The sequence below is a fragment of the Corylus avellana genome, chromosome ca2, assembly GCF_901000735.1.
Source record: "Corylus avellana chromosome ca2, CavTom2PMs-1.0".
Taxonomy (NCBI): Eukaryota; Viridiplantae; Streptophyta; class Magnoliopsida; order Fagales; family Betulaceae; genus Corylus; species Corylus avellana.
In genome coordinates, this window is record NC_081542.1 from 36,540,679 (window position 1) to 36,560,338 (window position 19,660).

At 36.6% G+C, this 19,660-nt stretch overlaps 1 protein-coding gene across 1 annotated transcript; it reads right to left on the reverse strand.

Annotated features, from left to right (window-relative positions):
• Positions 1-12: 12 nt before the first annotated feature.
• LOC132172085 (uncharacterized) lies at positions 13-11,994 on the reverse strand. The gene is made up of 9 exons (XM_059583525.1): positions 11,812-11,994; positions 7,123-10,293; positions 6,955-7,035; positions 3,398-3,550; positions 2,858-3,021; positions 2,630-2,777; positions 2,258-2,380; positions 1,386-1,473; positions 13-504 (listed from the first exon to the last, which is right to left on the reverse strand). Exons 2-9 carry the CDS (start codon positions 10,150-10,152, stop codon positions 302-304), a joined length of 3,990 nt encoding a protein of 1,329 aa, XP_059439508.1. The 5' UTR covers positions 10,153-10,293; positions 11,812-11,994; the 3' UTR covers positions 13-301.
• Positions 11,995-19,660: the final 7,666 nt, after the last annotated feature.

The following is a 19,660-nucleotide window of genomic DNA, read 5'->3' on the forward strand; positions in this document are numbered from 1 at the left end:
AGCTCTCCAGCATAATCAAAATTTTGTATTTTTTTTATTCACACAGTACCAAAAGCAAAGTATGTATGTATACAAATAAATAGATTTACATATAAACTGATTTTCTTCAGTTTCTCTCAAACACAATCATACTGACCAATCACAGATTATAACCAACCTATAATTTAACCCTCTAAATGGGAGCCTCTTCTCCCCGCTCATATAATACACAAATCTTTATGGAGTATATGAGATGAACATTTCTAGTCATCACAATTCATGGTAAGAGCCAGAATGACTTCAAGGGAATCATCAGGTGTCATCACTTGGGTACCTGGTTCTGTGGCTGATGACCCTGTGGCTTAGTTGGGCAAGCTGTAGACATCTCACGCAAGCGTCTGGCAATTTCGGTGAATGATGGTCGGGCCACCGGGTCTGGGGCCCAACACTGCTCCATTAGTAGTCTCCATTCAGAATCACAGAAGCTTGGCACAAGAGGTCTCAAAGTGTTATTTACTATGCCTCCTGCATGCAAGAAAAGAGGATGTCAAGATAAAGAGTATTTCCATCATATTTTTCCTATCCAGTAAGGTGGTGATGGACACCATAGAAGGGAAGTAATAGAAAATAAATTGGCAAGAAAGCTTGGAAAGAAAAGTTTAGAAATGTGCATGTTCTTAAATAAAACAAATAGTCGCGCTGATGTCAAGCGGAAGAAAATAGAATTAAGTGGTTTGGCCAAAAAAAACCCTAAATGGAGCCTCATATCAAACTCAGAAATTAAAGGGGATTATCTGCTGTAAAGCTGGCAGGAGTGAGACTTGATTTGGCAGTAATCATTTGCTTAAAATCTTTGCCAGCAAGTGAAGTCTCTGAACACTGTCCTTCTGCGACATTAGGCTGTGCTACCAGTCAATTAATTATAATGTTTTAATATGTTCAGTAAAGTTTATTTCCTTGCCATGTTAGTTTACTTCTTTAGAGTTGCTCTTATTTAATATTTTTTCTATAGGGCGCCACAGAGCAAGCTTGTCATTTGACACACTTAGAAAGGATGCTTTTCACGTTTCAGGCGGATGTGTATATACCACTCAAAAAGAAAACTGTGTTTAAGTGTAGCTCACCGTGAGGTGCACCTCAAGAACACCTTCTAAACCATTAACTGATAGTCCTTAAGTCAACTAATATGCTTTAATCAAAATTAAACTGACCACAAAAGGGGCCCATTCATCAATCCTATTGCATGCAGTTTCAGTAGATGAAATATATTCTCGAATTTCAGAGAAATTTGAAATTTTATAATTGAGTGAAGCCCATATGCCTGTCCCACTAACTAAAAGAAAAATCCGTAGGACATTAGAGAGAGAGAGAGAGAGAGAGAGAGAGAGAGAGAGATTATTTCGAACCTATGATAGCTCCATAGTGCATATTGGCATAAGGCTCCTCACCAGTGAGAATCTCCCATAGGACAATACCAAATGAGAACACATCAACCTGCAAATAAGACATGCATGGACCTGTTATCAATTGGGCACAATATATATGAAATGAAAAGCATAAAAGCCACCAGTATAAATGCATAATAGTGTCTAGGTGAAACAGGAATTTTTCAAAACTAACAGATGGCATAGGTTTAGTTTGCATCTCCTGAAAATATTAAAGAATCAACCAGTTTAAGCTAGTTTCTTCTTCTTCCAAAAGTAAGAACTAGGGAAAATATTCTAGAACCCTCTGCTTTTTCAGATTTTGCTTTTTAGACCCTAACTTTCAATTTGACCCATTTAAAATACGAATTTATGAAAAATTTCAAATCTAAGATTACTGTCCATTTTTCCTTCAAATAAATAAAAAAAATTGATGTGAAAATACTATTACCCCTTCCCATTAAAAAAAGGAAGAAGAAGACAAGATGGCCGCGACTCATGAGCCACCCCTTCTGTGTGGGGTAGGGGTGGCCGCAAGCTACCCCTCTGTTTGGGGTGGCTGTAGCCACCTCTATTTGGCCACCCCACAATTGAATGGTGACTCGTGGCCACTATGTTCCCAACACAGGCTCTCTTTTTTTTATTAATTATTAATGGGAAAGGCATAAGAGTATTTTCAAATCATTTTTGTTATTTCTTTGAAGGAAAAATTGATAGAAACCTTAAATTTAAAATCTTTGCAAACTCAAATCTTAAATTGGCCAAATTGAAAACTGGGGTCCAAAAGGCAAAATCGAAAAGAAGCACGGGGTTTCTGGAATATTTTCCCTAAGAAATAAATCATACTACCTCACCTTCTCAGAAACCTTACTGCTGCTACCATTCAACAGCTCTGGAGCCATCCATGGAAGGGTTCCCCTTACACCACCAGTAACCAAGGTATTCCTTTTAATTTTTGACAAGCCAAAATCTCCTACCTGCACAATGAGCACCACTTAACTGAAAGAACTTTTGCTTGATTCAGAACTTGGTAAGTGCATACGGAGGGTTGGGGGTCAGAAAGAAGGGAATTTAAAAGACATAGGGGCCACTAAAGAGATACATTTACCAACAGCTTTGCAGGTTGGTAGTATGTCTCTTCCCTGAAGGTGTTGTGGTGTTGAGAGTTACTGTTTAGCCGAAAGAGAGAGATTTAAAAAAAAACAGCCAAATCATCAGCAAATTACCTTGCAAATAGGTCGTAAAGGATCTTTCAAGTTGACGAGCAAGTTGTCACATTTCAAATCAAAATGAACAATATTCTTTGAATGCAAATATTCCATTCCAAAGGCTGCATCCATTGCAATAATGAGTCGCTTGCGACGGTCAAGATGCCTGCATATTTTAAAAACACATTTAAAATGTAGAAGCTAGGAGGACACATTGACATCCTAGACAAAAAAACAAAATATTACCTATCCTTGCTCAGCAAAACATGTCTAAGAGAGCCATTCACCATGAACTCCGTCACTGTGGCCAGTGTTCCACCAGGCCCATCTTGCACCACCCCATAAAATGCCACCACATTGGGATGGTGAAGCTTTGAAAGAATTTCAGCTTCACGCCAGAATTCCACGGTCTGAAAAGTACGATTACTATTTGCTAAGAAACATATGACAAAACAATCTCCCTTAATGAGCAAAAGGCAAAAATTGAGCACAATGCTGCAGGTGAAGACTAGCCTCAACCAGTAAGTACCCAAAGGAAACTGGAGAACTAGAAAGCGTGGCAACCCAACCTAATAATTGGGGGACGCAGCCATTTCAAATTGGCATCATAAACCCTTCCTAGGCTTCAACTCCATAATTGTGCAGTATAAAAAGTACAGTTAATAAGGAACTTAGCTTTGGTTGTTGCAACTGAAACCTTCGCGAGTGACTCTTTTATGTACTTAAATCGATCATTAAACAGGAAAACAAACATTTGATAGGTCCATTACATGAAAGAAAACTCACCAATCTTTCTTGCTCCGATGAGCGACCCGTGAAACAACTCTTTTTTATTCGCTTAATGGCAACATCTGTTCCTCTCCATTTTCCATGATAAACAGTCCCAAATGTGCCAGAACCCAATTCCCTCAGCTCTTCAAGATCTTCATTCTTTATGATCTACTATGGCATCCAAAAATACAATCAACAAATGGTTAATATAGAAAACAAAAATTTCAACTGCATCATTTAAATAGTCTTTGAACAATAATCAAAGAAGTAAGCATACAATTGGTCCAACATAAATACATGCAGTACCATATGGACCATCGAAAACTTTAATCAGCACAAGTTCAGAAAATTTTAACCATGTCAGATCAGGTATTAACCTGTCATCATCACAACTAACAATTCAATAACAATACTGACTTTTCCCACAATTAAAAGAGTTCAGGTGTATGCCCAAACATGCCTCCCAGACACCAGCATTCTTGAGCTAAAAGTCACTAAGGATGAGCTTGCATTCAATATGCAGATCACAGTGTTAACAAAAGTAACGATACTTGGATCTCAATCACTTTGAAATTTCTTTGAGACAACCACAAAAAATGGTTTCTTGGGACCAAGGAACATACCAATAGCCTGGAACCTTTCCAAAAGATGCACACACAGAAAAAATCATAAAATTTAGAAAACCAAAAAGTACATTATAACTCATCAGGTATGATCCTCAATTCATTCAAACTGTACCCAAAAAAGAGATATTTATGCTAATGAATCCAATATATAAGAAATACCCTGGTAATCAAACATGGCATGGCTTATTGATTATGGTAAAAATTAAGTCAGAACCAATTTTAGCTAGAAAGTTGAACATTATGGAGGACAGGACAAAAACAAAGAAAACAGTACAGTTTAACTCCACAATGAGGTGTGGTGCTCTTATCTAGATGGCAAACCAATTAGCAAAACTCGAACCTATTGCTGCATTAGAATAGGATTAAAGTTATTAATGTGTCATTTAATGTTCACAGTTTGATGCAAGAAATAAAAAATCTTGATTAAGAAATGACTTTCTCTAATTTGAAGTCAAATAGATAGAGAGGATCCTTGTCTTAATATAAACACACATTTTTACTTGCACTTTTCATACACACCGATAGTTACCCTTTAGATAAAAATAGATGAATAAAAAAAATTAAATAAATAAAACTCCTACCAGTCTCTCAGCCTCTCCTCTCATGAACCCACCTGTGACTTCGCAATGGTATCACCTTTCTCTATGTTCCATCGTCTTTGGTGAACCTTTCTTACGTGAACAAACGCATGGCAGAAAATTTCAGGAAAAAAATTGGATTAAAGTTATTAATGTTCACAAAAGTAACGATACTTGGATCTCAATACTTGGATTAAAGTTATTAACGTTCACAAAAGTAACGATACTTGGATTAAAGTTATATGCTTGTAGAAGTTATTAAAGTTGTGTAAGTAATTGGATTTTTGAAGCTCAGTTCAAAGAAAATGGGAAGTGTTTGTTCTACCCTTGATGACACAGAGCCCAAAACTATAATACTACATACAAAGGTCATAGACTAGATTATATAAAAAAAATGGCTCGCTAAAATATCTATATATATGATTTTTATCAACAAGTAAAACTATCTAAAATTTTTTTATGAATGGTAAAACTATCTAAATACATACATGTGGAACACCCTTATGGCCTTGACTATGGTTCTCAAGCAAATCTTCAAGTAATGTTTCCGTTCTCTGTCGCGAGATTATATTCTTTGTGCTAAAAATTTCTCAGTGGCTCCAGATATATTCTCTCCTTTAAGGCCAAAAGTCCCGTTAGGACTGATTATTATGACTGTTTGGAATTCACTGCAGGTAAATTCTCACGCACTCAAGATTTCCTCAGCAATTAAAATGTAGAACAATCTACTCCTGTAATCATCCTAATCTTTTTATATTAGTAAATAAATCTTATTAGAAAGCACAGAGAGACACAACCCAAATACACAGTGGGTATACATGAGAGAAACCCAACTAGGGAGAGAGAACACAAGTCCATCAACTCCATGAAATTAGAAAATAGAGGACATCCTAAACTAATTAGGATTGCTAATGTATTTTGAGATTGAAGTCTATTCTAATTTTTAATTATTACTGCTACTATGCAACCTTGCCACAAATTACAGAATCTGAGAGAGACCAAATTACTGATTTGATCATATTTCTTGCCATGGTTGGGAATAGAACCTTATTAGCCCTCCGGCCCGAAAAAGAAAAAAGGAACATAACTAGTCCAATACCAAGGTAGCCAAGGTTGAACAAAACATGGTGCCGCATCAATCGATGAAGCACAATTTTAGATCCTGCAATCCAGCTGTCCAGCAATGCACTTTATTCAAATCCCAAAATATAACCAAAGCATCACAAATTAATTGTTTCTTCTTTTCTTTTCTTTTCTTTTCTTTTCTTTTCTTTTTTTTTTTTTTTTTTTTTTCCTTTCCCTCCCTCAGTCAACTTCAAGAAAACAAGTTAATAAAGAGGAAGCAAAAATGCTTGCAATTATACTCAAACTCGACTATTGGACTAAACATTGTATACTTGTGACCATCACCCCGTGCATTTTGGCCATCAATTGCATGCTTTCTTATACTTAAGCCATGTTAGACTTAAATATGAACACAAGCAATCACACATGCAGAAACATACATAGAAACAGATAAATATACATATAGTGCTCTCACTCTTGTTCTTACTATTGCTCCATGCTCTAGTTTTTCAAATTCCAAGTTTGTTAAAATAGACACTAAGATGACCGAAGCTTCCCTTTCAGTCAAAATCAGATGCAAGAAAACATGAGCCTATCAGCCTAACAGACACATAATTTACTCAGACAATGCGTGACACCCTTCGATATTGATATATGTTAAACAATATAACTATATAAAGCATAATATATATTTTTTGATAAGAAATATATATTCATTCAAAGCACAGAAGCGCACAACCCTAGTACGCAGGAAAAATATGTGTATGTGCGCACACCCACGCCTAATAGACACATAATTTACTCAGACAATGCACGACACCCTTCCATATTGATAAATGTTAAACAATATAACTATATAAAGCATTATATTAAGCCACCGCATGAAGTAATATAAACTGGGATCTTATTATGTTAAATTCTTGAAAGCTTTTAAAGCAAACCAAGACCTAAAAAAAAATGTCTTGCAATTAATTGGTTGTAGGGATAAAATCAATACAAGGGGATGAAACACTTTTATTTTCAAAACGAATAATCCAATAATCATGCCTCTCTTGCAAATAAGATTTCAGAGTCCATTTCAAACGTGATTTTATCACATTATTTCTCTTTTGCTTCCTAATGCAGAAAAGTCCTAACAAGCTAATTCAAAAGAGTACCTTGACAAATTTTGTTGGAGGGTAAGAGAGAGAACATGTTTTAATATAAAAATGTCATATAGCTTCATTGCAGTGTTCAAAATATGGCATGACTCATACTCTGCCATATTGTAGATGAACAGAGAAGCAAACTGTGAGCATCATACCTGCAAGGTATTAATATCAAAATCTTTAAGAGAAAGATCAACAACAGGTGCACCAGCATTCTGAATATCCAACTTCACATCCTATAAGTGATAAGAGAAATTAGAAAAACATGGCCACAGGTAAGTATAATAGCAGGGATTGTTAAACAAAAATGTAAAACAAAATACCTCATAATCTAATTCTGGCATTCTGGGGCTAACCCCATCCAACTGCACACTTTCATTGCCCTTGAGCTCAGGACTGTAACCTGATCTCAAATTCGTTACGCTAGGTCCAATAAGACCAGATGACCCTTCTCGAAGCTCCTCATCAAAGTTGATATGGGAGTCCATGTGACTGAGAGCAACCCCATCAGGCTTCACAGGTGGATAGCTGTAATCTATAGGACCCCCGTCCTCGTTCGTAAGAGGGGATGAGAAACCCAGATGATCTTGGTCCATAAGGGAAACATCTTTTCTAACAAACTCAGCCTGGGCCAACTTTCGAAAGTATGACCAATGCTTAGGCTCATGATTCTCCATGTTCAAGCTCAATCCAGTTCCGTCATTATGCAGTGGACTCATGCGAGAGAGATTCTGCGAGATTCTTGCCTTTGAGAACATATCAGACAGCAAATCACGAGGAAAGCGGTCATTTATATCAATAAGAATGTCTCCCTGCTCTGGAGTGCCAACAACAGCAGACTCCCCTAGAGAAACACCTCTAACTTGGTTCTCCACCCAAGGCAAGGGCTGAGCATGTGACACACTGCTCTCCTCATTCTTCTTAGAGGCAGCCATCTCGGTCTGTTCAAATTCTGGTGGCCTTAAAGCAGAACCTTCCATGTACTTACCAGAAGTTCCTTGACTTGGCATTAGATTATTCAAACCAGCTGCTTCTTTATCATTTATAGAGGGATCTTTGTCGTTTTCTTTTGTCCAGGCCATTGCACGGTCATCCACAGGCTTAATCACCATGTGCCTCAACTCAGATTTTTGTAACTTCGGATCCTCCTCAGACTTACTGGAATTTATGTTGCTAATATTGTCAGCAAACTCTTTATACTTTTTGAGATTCCCCAGTTCATCTTCAACAGATTGAGTATTTGCGTACAGCAGTTTTGAAGATGAATTGGGCTGCTCAATCTGCAAAGCCACATGCCCATCATGCAATTTATCAATCGATTCGGTGATTGGTTGAGAAAGATCAGAACATGCTTGAGTTATCAGAAACTGAGAACCAAAGAAATCATCGGATTTGGACAAACGGTTCAATTCTGCCTGCTCTCTGGGAAATCGCTCAGAATGAAAAACCGGTGGAGGAATCAAGGGTCCATCAAGGTAGCCAAAGTCAGTTGGATAAGCCTCAGAGCCACCATATCCTGGAGTGAATTGTCCACCAGATGCATAAAAATGGTCATCTTCATAATTCTTTGTCCCATCATTCACACCTTCAGGGGGCATTTTATTCTGTATGGTTTCCTGGAGAGTTTTATTACTTTTCATAGACACCAAGGGAGGTTTTATGTCCGCTGCTGAATTAGCAACTGATACTTCTTCCCTCGGCATATAATTCAGAACAGAATAATCGTGTGGATGAGAAGAAACAGCATACTCATGGTCTAAAGTTTGATCTTTATCTGTTTCATTTATCTTCTGCAGTGAGCCCTCCCTTTTCATTCTTGCCTCCTTCAATGATGCTTCCTTCTCCAGCAATGGAATTTTCTCAGGTTCATTTAGCTTCGGGGCTGAGCTATCTCTTTTCAATTTCAGCTCTTTCGCAGATACTTCTGAATCTTGCACATGAAAGCCACTATTGGACTGCTCAGTCAGACCTCCCTGTTGAGTAAGATGGCCATGGACAGATATTGGGGCTAAATTCTCTCCAGTTGCTGCATGGTTAGAACGGTTAGAACTATAACCATATTGCAATGGAGCAGACAAGGGTGCATTAGTCTTTTCATCTTTCTTAGGGAAGCTCTCCAGAGGGGGGAAAGCAGTGAATATGTGCTGTCCAGCTTCTCCATGATGATTCCTCTGTCCCTGGTAGGAATGTGAATTGGATTCATATGCAATAGACGAGCTTGGTGGCAGAGGTTGAGAAGATTGAACAGATGATGAAGGTGTATTATATATCGAAGGTGCAGTGCTTGCACCAGCTAATTCTGGCGCAACTCGACCATTCTCCCTTTCAACATTTAGGCTGAGTAACTCATCCAAATTGTTTGCTGAAGCACTTGCCAAAGCAACAGAGTTCTTTCTCGAACCTAGGTCCATACCATTCACAGCAACTACATACTGAACCTCAGAATCACCCTCAGTGTTTCCGAGACCAAACTGAGCATCCTCCAAATCACCATTTGAAAACAGGAACATCCTAGGTTTCTGTGATCCTCCATCTTGCAGTACAATACATTCTTCCATCATGTTTTGCATATCCTCATCAGAAGATACAGAGACTAATGCATCAAGATCCTCACCAGGAAGCTGATATTTTATAGAATTGGTTTGGTTGTAAATTGTCAACATTTTCTGCACAAGATCCTGCCAAGAAATATCCTTCCTTATCTGGATAATACGTGTCTCACCACCAACATATCTAAGCTTTCCATCACTGGGGCGGGGCAAAATCCTGCCACCAAAGCTGCAGAGGAACTTCACCTTTGTTGATGAGCTATCAGAAGCCCCTGAAGAAGCATAACCATGAAGTCCTCGGCTAATGTCATTCCTTGATGAGGTTTGTGGCACTGATTGCACTGAATCATAATAACTTTTGTGCTCATGCGCGGAAGATCCCTTTCTCTCAAAATCCTGAATGCGACCCTTTTCTACCGAGTTGAGTATTGCAATATCGGACCCACTTTCCGAACCTGTGTGGCTAATTCCCAGAATACCTTTCAGGTCCATATACCCAGTTGCACTGTTAGGCTCACCATAAGCATTTGGAATGAACTGCTGCCTAGGATTGACCCTTTCCCGCATGAATTCAAGAGCAAACTCCTCACCAGTTTGAATAGAGAAATGCAGAACAGGTCTAGCTCCAACTGACATATTGTAATCAGGAGGTCGCAAGTTCGTATTTATATTACTTGACGGATCCTGGAAAAATCTTTGATTTGCAGACCCAAGTCCCTCATTTCTCGTTTCAGCATTGTTGTATTGAATTTGTTCATAGTTTTTCTGTTGCTCCATCGTACCCTTTCCCACATTTCTCTCCATTCACTTCAACTTCAGCGGGACAAACACCCAATGCGAAATGCCATCAATATCAGCCCAGTGCAATATCAGTTCAAACTAAATCAAACTTGCAAAGATCGTTCGTCAAATGCAGACAAGTATTTCAGATACTCAACCAGGAACCTGTGAGTACACATTCAAGTAACTCAGTCACCCAGACAAAGAAACTCTTCTAGATTAAGCAATCTCTAAGACTAACTAGCAATATTCTTCCCACAATACAGGATACTTAAGCCATAATAATAATAAAAAATCTCCTAAAACTGTATCTGAGATATTTTTAGAAGAAACAAAATCGTTAAAGATAATGCTGTATCAAAGTAATATGTGTCTAGAAAGAAAAACAAATACAGTAATCAAACCACTCAGAGACAATAAGCTCAAATGGAGAATTTAAGTAATGCATTTGTAAATCCACATATATCTTAACATGAACCAAATTAAATATGTCGTCACTACAATTTAGAACCTCCTCGGAAACAAATACAATAAGTATTTTAGGTGCATTCCAGTGTTTGAAAGCTTTTGATTACCCCAAACCCTAGACAATGGCAAAACCTTGGCTTCAGAATATCAGCTTCTAATGTTTTCCTCCACTTCCTCCACAACCAAACAGCTGACTAAGTTCAAATCCAGGGCGCATAGTTCCCATTTAAATTATTAAATAAGAAATTATGACAAATTAGTATTACCACAGAATCGACTAGAATAATTTCGGTTAACATAATTTTGGACTTCCTGTATAATCATATCAAACGGGCACATCCTGAAGTAATAATTAAGGCAAAGAGAAAAGGCAAGCATGCGAATACACACACATGTAACCAAGAATTAATATTACCAACAAGTAAATTAGTCATGATGAGTAAACACCTCAAATACACCCAAAGAATTTACTAAAACTGCAATCGGCTAAGAGGGTGTAGGAACTATGCTAAATTAAAGAGAAATTCTACACAAACTCCTAAGTTTACACTCATAAATGCTTAATCCCTGACGTGGTAGTAGAAATTACCATTGAATTTTGAATGGATCACCATTGGATTTTGGATCCAATGGTGATTTTCACTCCACGTCAGGGAGTAAGAATTTGGGAGTGTGAATTTGGGAGTTTGTGTAGCATTTTTCTAAATTAAATATCCATAACATGTGATCATCTTAAGTGAGTACAAAATCAACTTAGAACTGGTGTTACTTACAAGTAAGCACCCCAAATCGACCCAAATAATCGACTAAAACTTAAATTAGAATATCAAGTGCACCACTTAGCTAAATTTCCTGCAGTTAACATGCTACTGACAAGTGAATTAATGTCAATGACAATTAAGTACACACCATGCAGACCCAAAAGACAGCATTTTGATACAGAAATCAACCCCAAAACCATTAATCTTAAAGCCCCCAAAACTCTAATTTAGCACCAAACACAAACAAACAAACAAACCGACCCAAGTCCAAAATCCTAAAACCCACAACAATTACACCCAAGTCTCTAACATATCAAGCCCCGATCCACCACAATTCACTCACAACCGGATCGAAACTGGAAATCAAAAACAATATCCCCAACACAAAACAAAATAATTATAAAAATAAATAAATTTTGTGAGAGATCGAGCTCATATTGCTACAGAACCATACCTAAAACATGCCGATCAGAAGCCAACAAATCCTCATATTTACCTTCAAAAAAAAAAAAAAGAGAGAAAATAAATAAAAACCACTAAACAATCCGAGCTGGGCAGCCTGGGCTTAAGCAAATTATCACCTCCCTCCCTCTCTCTCTCTCTCTCTGTCTCTGTGTCTCTCAAATTTTAGAAGATGTTAAGAGATTAGTTTCTTTTTTTCTCTCTAATTTAACGACTTTTTGGGACTGTAATGATAGTTTTTTAGTATTTTTCCATTTTCATGGGGCCCACTCTAGCCAAGGGCGCGTTCAGATCACCGTCCAATTAGTGGGTTTATTCTCTTGGTAGGCGTCGGCTTCGTGCGGGTCCCAGTTGACGGAGGCGGGATCGTCTACAGTTGTCCTAGTGAGCCTTATCATTACTCTTGCTTACGTCATTACTGATTACATAAATCTTTTTTTGGGTTCAGAAAATCATTATAAAAGTAGGTGAAAAAAAAATATCAACCTCATCACTTTGATAAAATAAAAAAATATTAAAAATAAATAGTGAGTGAACAAGTACTCACTACTCACTAATGAAATTAAAAAAAAAAAAAAAAAAGGGTTTTCTCTCTCCATTTTTCTTTTTCTTTTTTCTCTCTCCTCTTTTAATAGTTAAAGGAAGAGTAAAAAAATCTTTGAAAAAAAATATATTTAAATATAATAGTAAAAATTGATTATTAAAATAATGAGCTCATTGAAAATGCTCTAAAAAAGTGAATAGTTAAAATAAAAAAAAATATATACTTTTAGTTATTTTGGTGAGGCTCGCTAATAATGCTCTTAAAAAAGTTGACAAAATCTGTTAATTTGCCACATCAATACTAATCATTGTATGATATGTGTCATTTACAATAAAAAAATTAAAATTAAATATAAATATATGTAAAAACAAAAAGAAAAAAAAAGTTATAGAGAAAAATATATATATATTTTTTTAAAAAGCACCTCATAAACTAATAGCCGTTTTTGAAAGAGTCCTACAGTATTCAAAATGTACTAAAATAGTCTATCAAACTACTAAAATGTGTCAAAAAATTCCACCTTTTTTATATATTCTTATAATACTTTTATTCTTTTAAAAACTAAAATAAAAAACTAAAAAATTATTTAATAATAAAATAAAAAATAAAAATAAAAAAAGGTTGCGACCACCCCAGCCACTCCTTTTTCATTCTTTTTTTTTAGTTTAATAAATTTTTATTTTTATTTTTAAAAATGACACGTGTTGCCATTTTTATTAGTGTTAACGTGATATTTAACAGAATTCATTAAATATTTTAACGAAATTTGACTCTAGGGACTAATTTTTTTTTGGGCATATCCTAGGAACCTAAGATTTCACTTTCATACGACATTGAGTGATTTGTAATTTAGGCCAACCACAGGGTTTGACTTTTGCATTTATCCATATTTTTTATACTGCACGAGTGATTTGTAATTTAGGTTAACTACAAGTATTTATTCACCCCTTGGTTTTTTTTTTTTTTTTTTTAAAAAAAAGTTTAGTTTATTTTTTATTTTAAGTTTTTAAAAGAATATGAGTATTATATATATAAAGTGGCATTTTTGACAGATTTTGACAGTTTGATGGGCTACCTTGGTAGTTTGATGGACTACTTTAGTACCTTTTGAACATTGTGAGGCTATATTACAAACAGCTATTAGTTTGGAGGGCTTTCTTATATTTTTTCCAAAGTTTTATTATTCACTTGCATGTAAGAATCACAGCTTTCCAAGTCTCGTAATTTCACTGTTTTGTTCATTGAAAATGAAATCAACAATTGTAATTTCATTCAAAATTGACCTTAGTTATGTTAAGATCTCTTTGTGACCATGTACATAAGAAATGTAAAGAAAAATTATTTACATGTGGCCAATGAATCTAAGAAGCATTACATGTTATGGAATTAGAGGTTTTTGTTAAGAGTATACACGTGAGCATTTATTATTTAAATTTTCACACTAAGTACTAGTAATAAGGTTCAGTGGTTCATACAATACAATGGTCAACAATGTTGGGCCAAAATATTTGGGTTAAAGTATTTAATAAGTTAAAAGTTGTCATATCAAAGTCTAAGCATTTCATTTGCAAAAATGATTGATTCATGCTAACTTGAAATTTGTTCGAGAACAAGTCTACAACATCATCCACATGACATTGGAAAGAGCAGGGAGGCCTCTCTGAGAATGCGAACACCGTCTTTGGTAAGTGAATGTAGTCTAGAATCGAATTCTTTTTTCCGGTGCTAGACTTGCCCTTTCTCTTTTTCTTAGATAGTAGATGTGTAACCTCTCAAGAGCCGGACACAACCACTTAGGGCTATAATCGAGCCAAGTTGAACTGAGTATTTGGTTTCCAAGCTCGGCTAGACTAATAGGCTACATATTTGAGCCAAGCTCAAGCTTGAATCAAGCTACGAAATGTTTATTCAAGTTCGGCTCACTAAAGGCTTAGCTTAACCCGAGCTCGAATTTGAACTCATTAAGGATATCATTCGAGCCAAGCCGGGTACTCAACCAGATCGGCTCAACTCAAGCTTGAGTATTCATTTAAATTAATGATCACACATGATCCAAGGAACTCGAGCTCGAGCTCAGTAAAATGGCTTATTCAAGATGTTATTGGGTAACCCAACCGGCTCAAGCTTGTTTATGTTTGTTTTGTAGATGTGCTAAAAATGAAAAATTTATAAACATATTTTAAATAATACAAATTAAGAAAGTATTAACTTTTTTAAGGTTTTAGTTTACTCATTCGGTATTCAAAACATGTCTTTTGATTTTATAGCATTGGGTAGTTTTTGTACTTAGGTTTATGTTTGAAGAATTTTCCAATAAAACAAGTACATACATACAGTTTGACTTTTGGCTTGAGAAGCTGTCAAACTTCTTCGTGAGGTTTATATCTCCAGCTTGATTCATCACCAAGTAAAGGTCTTAAGCTTGTCTATGGAAGCTGACACACACTGCACACAATTCATGTGTAACTTGATCATTATGTAAATGCATTATGTGATTTTTCCATCAAGTGTTAAGGATTTCCATGTCATGAATACACGTGTGATAAAACTCATTGACCTCGAATTTTTTGAAATGTGTGTTTCTTGTATCAAGTGATATGGTAATACCCTGAGGCGGGGAGGGGGGGTGTTAAATATTTTTCAGAGATCATGAGCGTTTTGAAAAAGATTTGGGCATTCATGTTTGGACAGCTTGAAAACTATGTCCGAACAGGACCTACAGAGCAGGGACCCTGTTTTGGTGATCATGTTCGGACACACTATTAACATGTTCAAATATAGTGTAAATGTAATGCTCCGAAAATTAATTAACTGGTAATTAATTTCACGGTTCGTCTCTTAACCTTATCCATTGCGAAACAAGACTCAGGGATCTCTACTCCTCAAAAATAGAGGATACTAAACAGCGAAAATAATAAGGTTCTATAAACATTAATCATGACAACCATAGCATTTACCAAGGATCATCAAAGTAGCTAAAATCACACTACACAAGTCATCTTTACAAGAGATTCATGATATACCTTAATATGCAAGCATGCATCAAAGCTTTTAAGCTTACAACATAATGCAACGTACTAATGACCATAAGCATCCGCGAAATCTCGCAATAAGTCCTCAAGCGTTACTCGGATCAAGTCCTTTACAATGACTGGATGCTTCGTAGTATTCATATTCTGCTAAACTATTTATAACAACATAGTTGTACATATGGAGAAAAAAAAGGGAAATAATACAAGGGTAAGTCTAATGAGTATAAATGTACATGACGTACCCATCATTAAATAGTGAACTTATTTGTTTATAAAGCACATGCAACACTATAAGATGACAGTTTATCATGGATATAATATAGATATAATATATGCTTATAATCATGAGTAACAGTAATAGTTCAAGCGTATGGTCAACCCGAGATATTACCCATTTTTAGCAGGGTTGGCACTGTCCCAAGAGACCTATAATACCATACAGTTCCCTGGATATTGTACGCTACCGTACATAACATTAGTGACATGACCGAGTCCAACCTTGGGTGGCCCACACCACTAATAATGTACGTTCTATAGTGACCATCCAATAGGGAATGGATGCGCCTGGTCACGAAAATATTGGATTCAAAGCCCACACACACACACATTTTACCATAAAGTTAACTTGTATAAAAGCCCATGACCGTTATCCTGTATGTACCGGTGTACCATGTCATACGATGCAATTAATTTTATCAGTCTTTTACATACATAGTTTTACAAGCCTCATTGTTATCTTATTAATTAACACACGTTTTCACAAAAGAGAGCTCATAGTAGTTCCAAAATGTATTTCATGAGAGTTGTAAAATATGCATATTTGATCTATATAAAATAGACGTGCAGTGCGGGAAAAGTAACAACAAGCATCCATGTGAGTTTGTACTCACCCGGGTCGTAAGGCTTTTCCATAAAATTTCCTTGAGGCTCCATAACCATGAATACTGAGAAAAGACCTATCATTAGTTCTAAGGAAAATTACAGTTTACCCCTCCAAAGTTGACAACATTTTTCAATTCGAACACCAAAGTTTCAATTTTTACAATCCACCCCCACAAAGTTCCAATTTTTTCAATTCGACCAATATTTCTCATATTGACCCTAATTTTTATTATTATTTTTTTTTATAAAAAAAAAAGAAAAAACAAAAACAAAAACAAACAAATTTAGGGGTGCAAAAATGGCCACATGGCCAATGGGGTCGCTATGACCACCCCGAATTTTTTTTAAAATTTTTTATAAAAAATAAAAAATTAGGGTCAATATGGAAAGTTTTGGATGCAATTGGTCAAATTACAAAAATTTGAAACTTTAGGGGGATTGCAAAAATTGAAACTTTGGTGTTCGAATTGAAAAACGCAGTCAACTTTGAGGGGGTAAACTGTAATTTTCCTTTAGTTCTAAATACAACTAAATCAAACCTAGAACATGAAAACAGAGGCTATCAGACGACTGGCCAAAGTTGCGTCCCCTGGAACACTTTTGACCATACGTCCAGGTCCGTGGCCGTACGTTCGGTCTCGTGGCTGTACGTCCAGCCAGAAGGTTCAGGTAGAACCTCATTTGGTTCAACCGTCCTCCTATCCTCTCAAACTGGTTCTAAAGCTACCAAAAGGATTCTTATGACCTCGTATCTCAAAACAACACCTCATAAATCAAGATTAAACGCTAACACATGCTTAAATCAAGATTAAAGGCAACAACATAACTAAAAGCTATAAACTATCAACTAAGCTAACTATGAAAAGCACTTAAACGGCATAACAGTTAAGGAACAAGCTAAGTTTAGAAGATTACCTCCTTGAAGCCAACAACCTCCAGGAATCACCTTTCCTTCTCCAAGACTCACAAAACTCACAAGAACACACTCACACATAGGATTTTCGGAGAGCCTAGGGGCAAGAATGAAGCTTAAACGTTGAGGGTAGGGGGTATTATAGGTGAGAAAAAGCAGAGGGCGTTACCAACTATTCTGAAAAGTAGCGGATGTCTAGTACTATTGGGGCATATGTCTGGTACTATTTACCCAACGGTCCAAAGGCTACAGTGTACGTCCAGGTATTATCCAGGGATTAACCCAAAAGTAGAGTACGTCCAGTACTATAAGGGTGTATGTCTGCGTACTATTTGCAGAATATGATGTACTATTGGTAGAATGTGTTTGGTGGTCCCTGAGTGTACGTCCTCACTTAAAGACAAGAGCGTACGTACGGTGGTCCCCGAGCGTACATCCAGTCATAAAGTTCAAAATTTTCAAAATGCCCTTCTAGTTGTTCCTAGTGACTCAAAGTCCAAATTAACCCACTAACTAAGCTACATAAGCTTATTTAATTATTTGGGTCACTATAGTAAGCAAATTGAGAAGTTTTTTAGTTTTTACACATAAAAATACCTCATTTATCTTATTCTCTTCATTTGGGATCTCACCATCTCACACCTATGACCTAATTTGAAGTGTTTCTATTGGTTTTCATCATCCAAATCCTTATATTCTCATTCAACATAAAATCATAGTAAGTTTTATTTTTCTCTTTTGTGCTTTGATTTCGAAAATGGTTTTCATGGCATTAAACCTTGGTTTAAGTTTTGATGATTTTGAGTGTTTATCATACATGTTTATGGATTGTGAGTTGCGGTTATGTTGTTGGTAATTGACATATGAGTAGTAAGGATGGATTTCATGAAATCTCATAGTTTTGTTCACTCATTTTTTCGTCATGCACACAATATCTTTACTTTAAAGATATATAAGAAGTGGGAATGCCAGCTAAATAGTAATTTTTTCTTTGATAAAGCCAATTTACGATTTTTCCCTTCATTATTTTTCGGGAAAATTACACTTTACCCCCTCAAAGTTTGGGTCCATTTTCAATTCGATCTCCTATGTTTCAATTTTTGCAATCCACCCCCCCAAACTTGCCAAAATTTTGCAATTCGGCCAGTCCGTCAGTCAAAGCCGTTTTGACTGACGGAACGGTGATCACGTGCGTTGTTGATTTCTTCCCCAAAATGCCCCCATCTCCTTCAGCGTTCCACAATCTCTTATCCTCCAAAACTCAAAGTTTCATGCTCATATTCCACGTTGTCAATCTCTCAAACACAAACCCATTTCGAAAAGAGGCCAGGCGATGATTCCACGGATGTGCAACTCCACCTATATGAAATCCATTACCAGTACTTCAAACACATTTGTGAAGCTCTGCCTCAAGCTGCGCCACAGCTCCTCTTATCACCACTCCCATGGTTCAGTGCTCGTGGTGGGTGCTACTCCTATAAGGTGTCATGCTAATCCTTCTCTCTTTGATTTCAATTTATCTAGGTTCTGCGTTGTTATCAATCAAGCAACCCAAAATTTAAATGGTTATCTGCTATTTTGTTTTTCTTACTCTATTTTGGTTGATGAGAATATGAATATGTAAGAAAGTGAAAGAAAATTATTTTTCAATTTTAGGTTTCTGTTGTTTTGACTTCCAAGAATGGTTAGAAAATCCACATGAATTTTATACCAGTGACTACATTGAATCCCCTGCTTTCCCTTTCTCAATTGAAACTTTAAATGTTGTGTTTTTTGTTCTCTTGGTTTTCCAAAAACTAATAGTAATAGATATTTCACATCCATGTAACGAAAAATCTGGTAGTAAGAATATTTAAGAGAATGGAAGAGAGAACTACATGTGGTGATCAAGAAAAAGCAGATTGTCATAGATGGTTCCCATCCCCACATCGAATTCTAGCCCTCGATGAGATCCAGGTGATTCTCACCACTTATCCTAGAGTGGATCTTGTAATTGGGATCCTGTTGGTCGGTTTTTCTTCTCTTGTGTTTTCATGTACTCTGTTTTGCTTCACAGATGAAGCTTGCAAATTGCGAGCAACTGGTGGAGGCTCTTAAGTACGTGACCAAGGCATTGGTTCATGTGTGGGTTCGAGAAGGTGATGCGACGAAACGATAGGAAGCACGAGTGGTTTGTGTACTTTTGAATCTAGCTTAGAGCAACAAGGGCGACGAAGCAACAGGGAGCATTTTGGGACTTGTCTGTGGAACGCTGAAGGAGATGGGGGTATTTTGGGTACAAAAAGGCTAGCAGTGATCACGTGAGTTGTACATGATCACTGTTCCGTCAGTCAAAACGGCTTTGACTAACAGAATGCCCGAATTGCAAAACTTTGGCAAGTTTGGGGGGGTGGATTGCAAAAATTGAAACATTGGAGGTCGAATTGAAAATGGCCCCAAACTTTTGGGGGGGGGGGGTAAAGTGTAATTT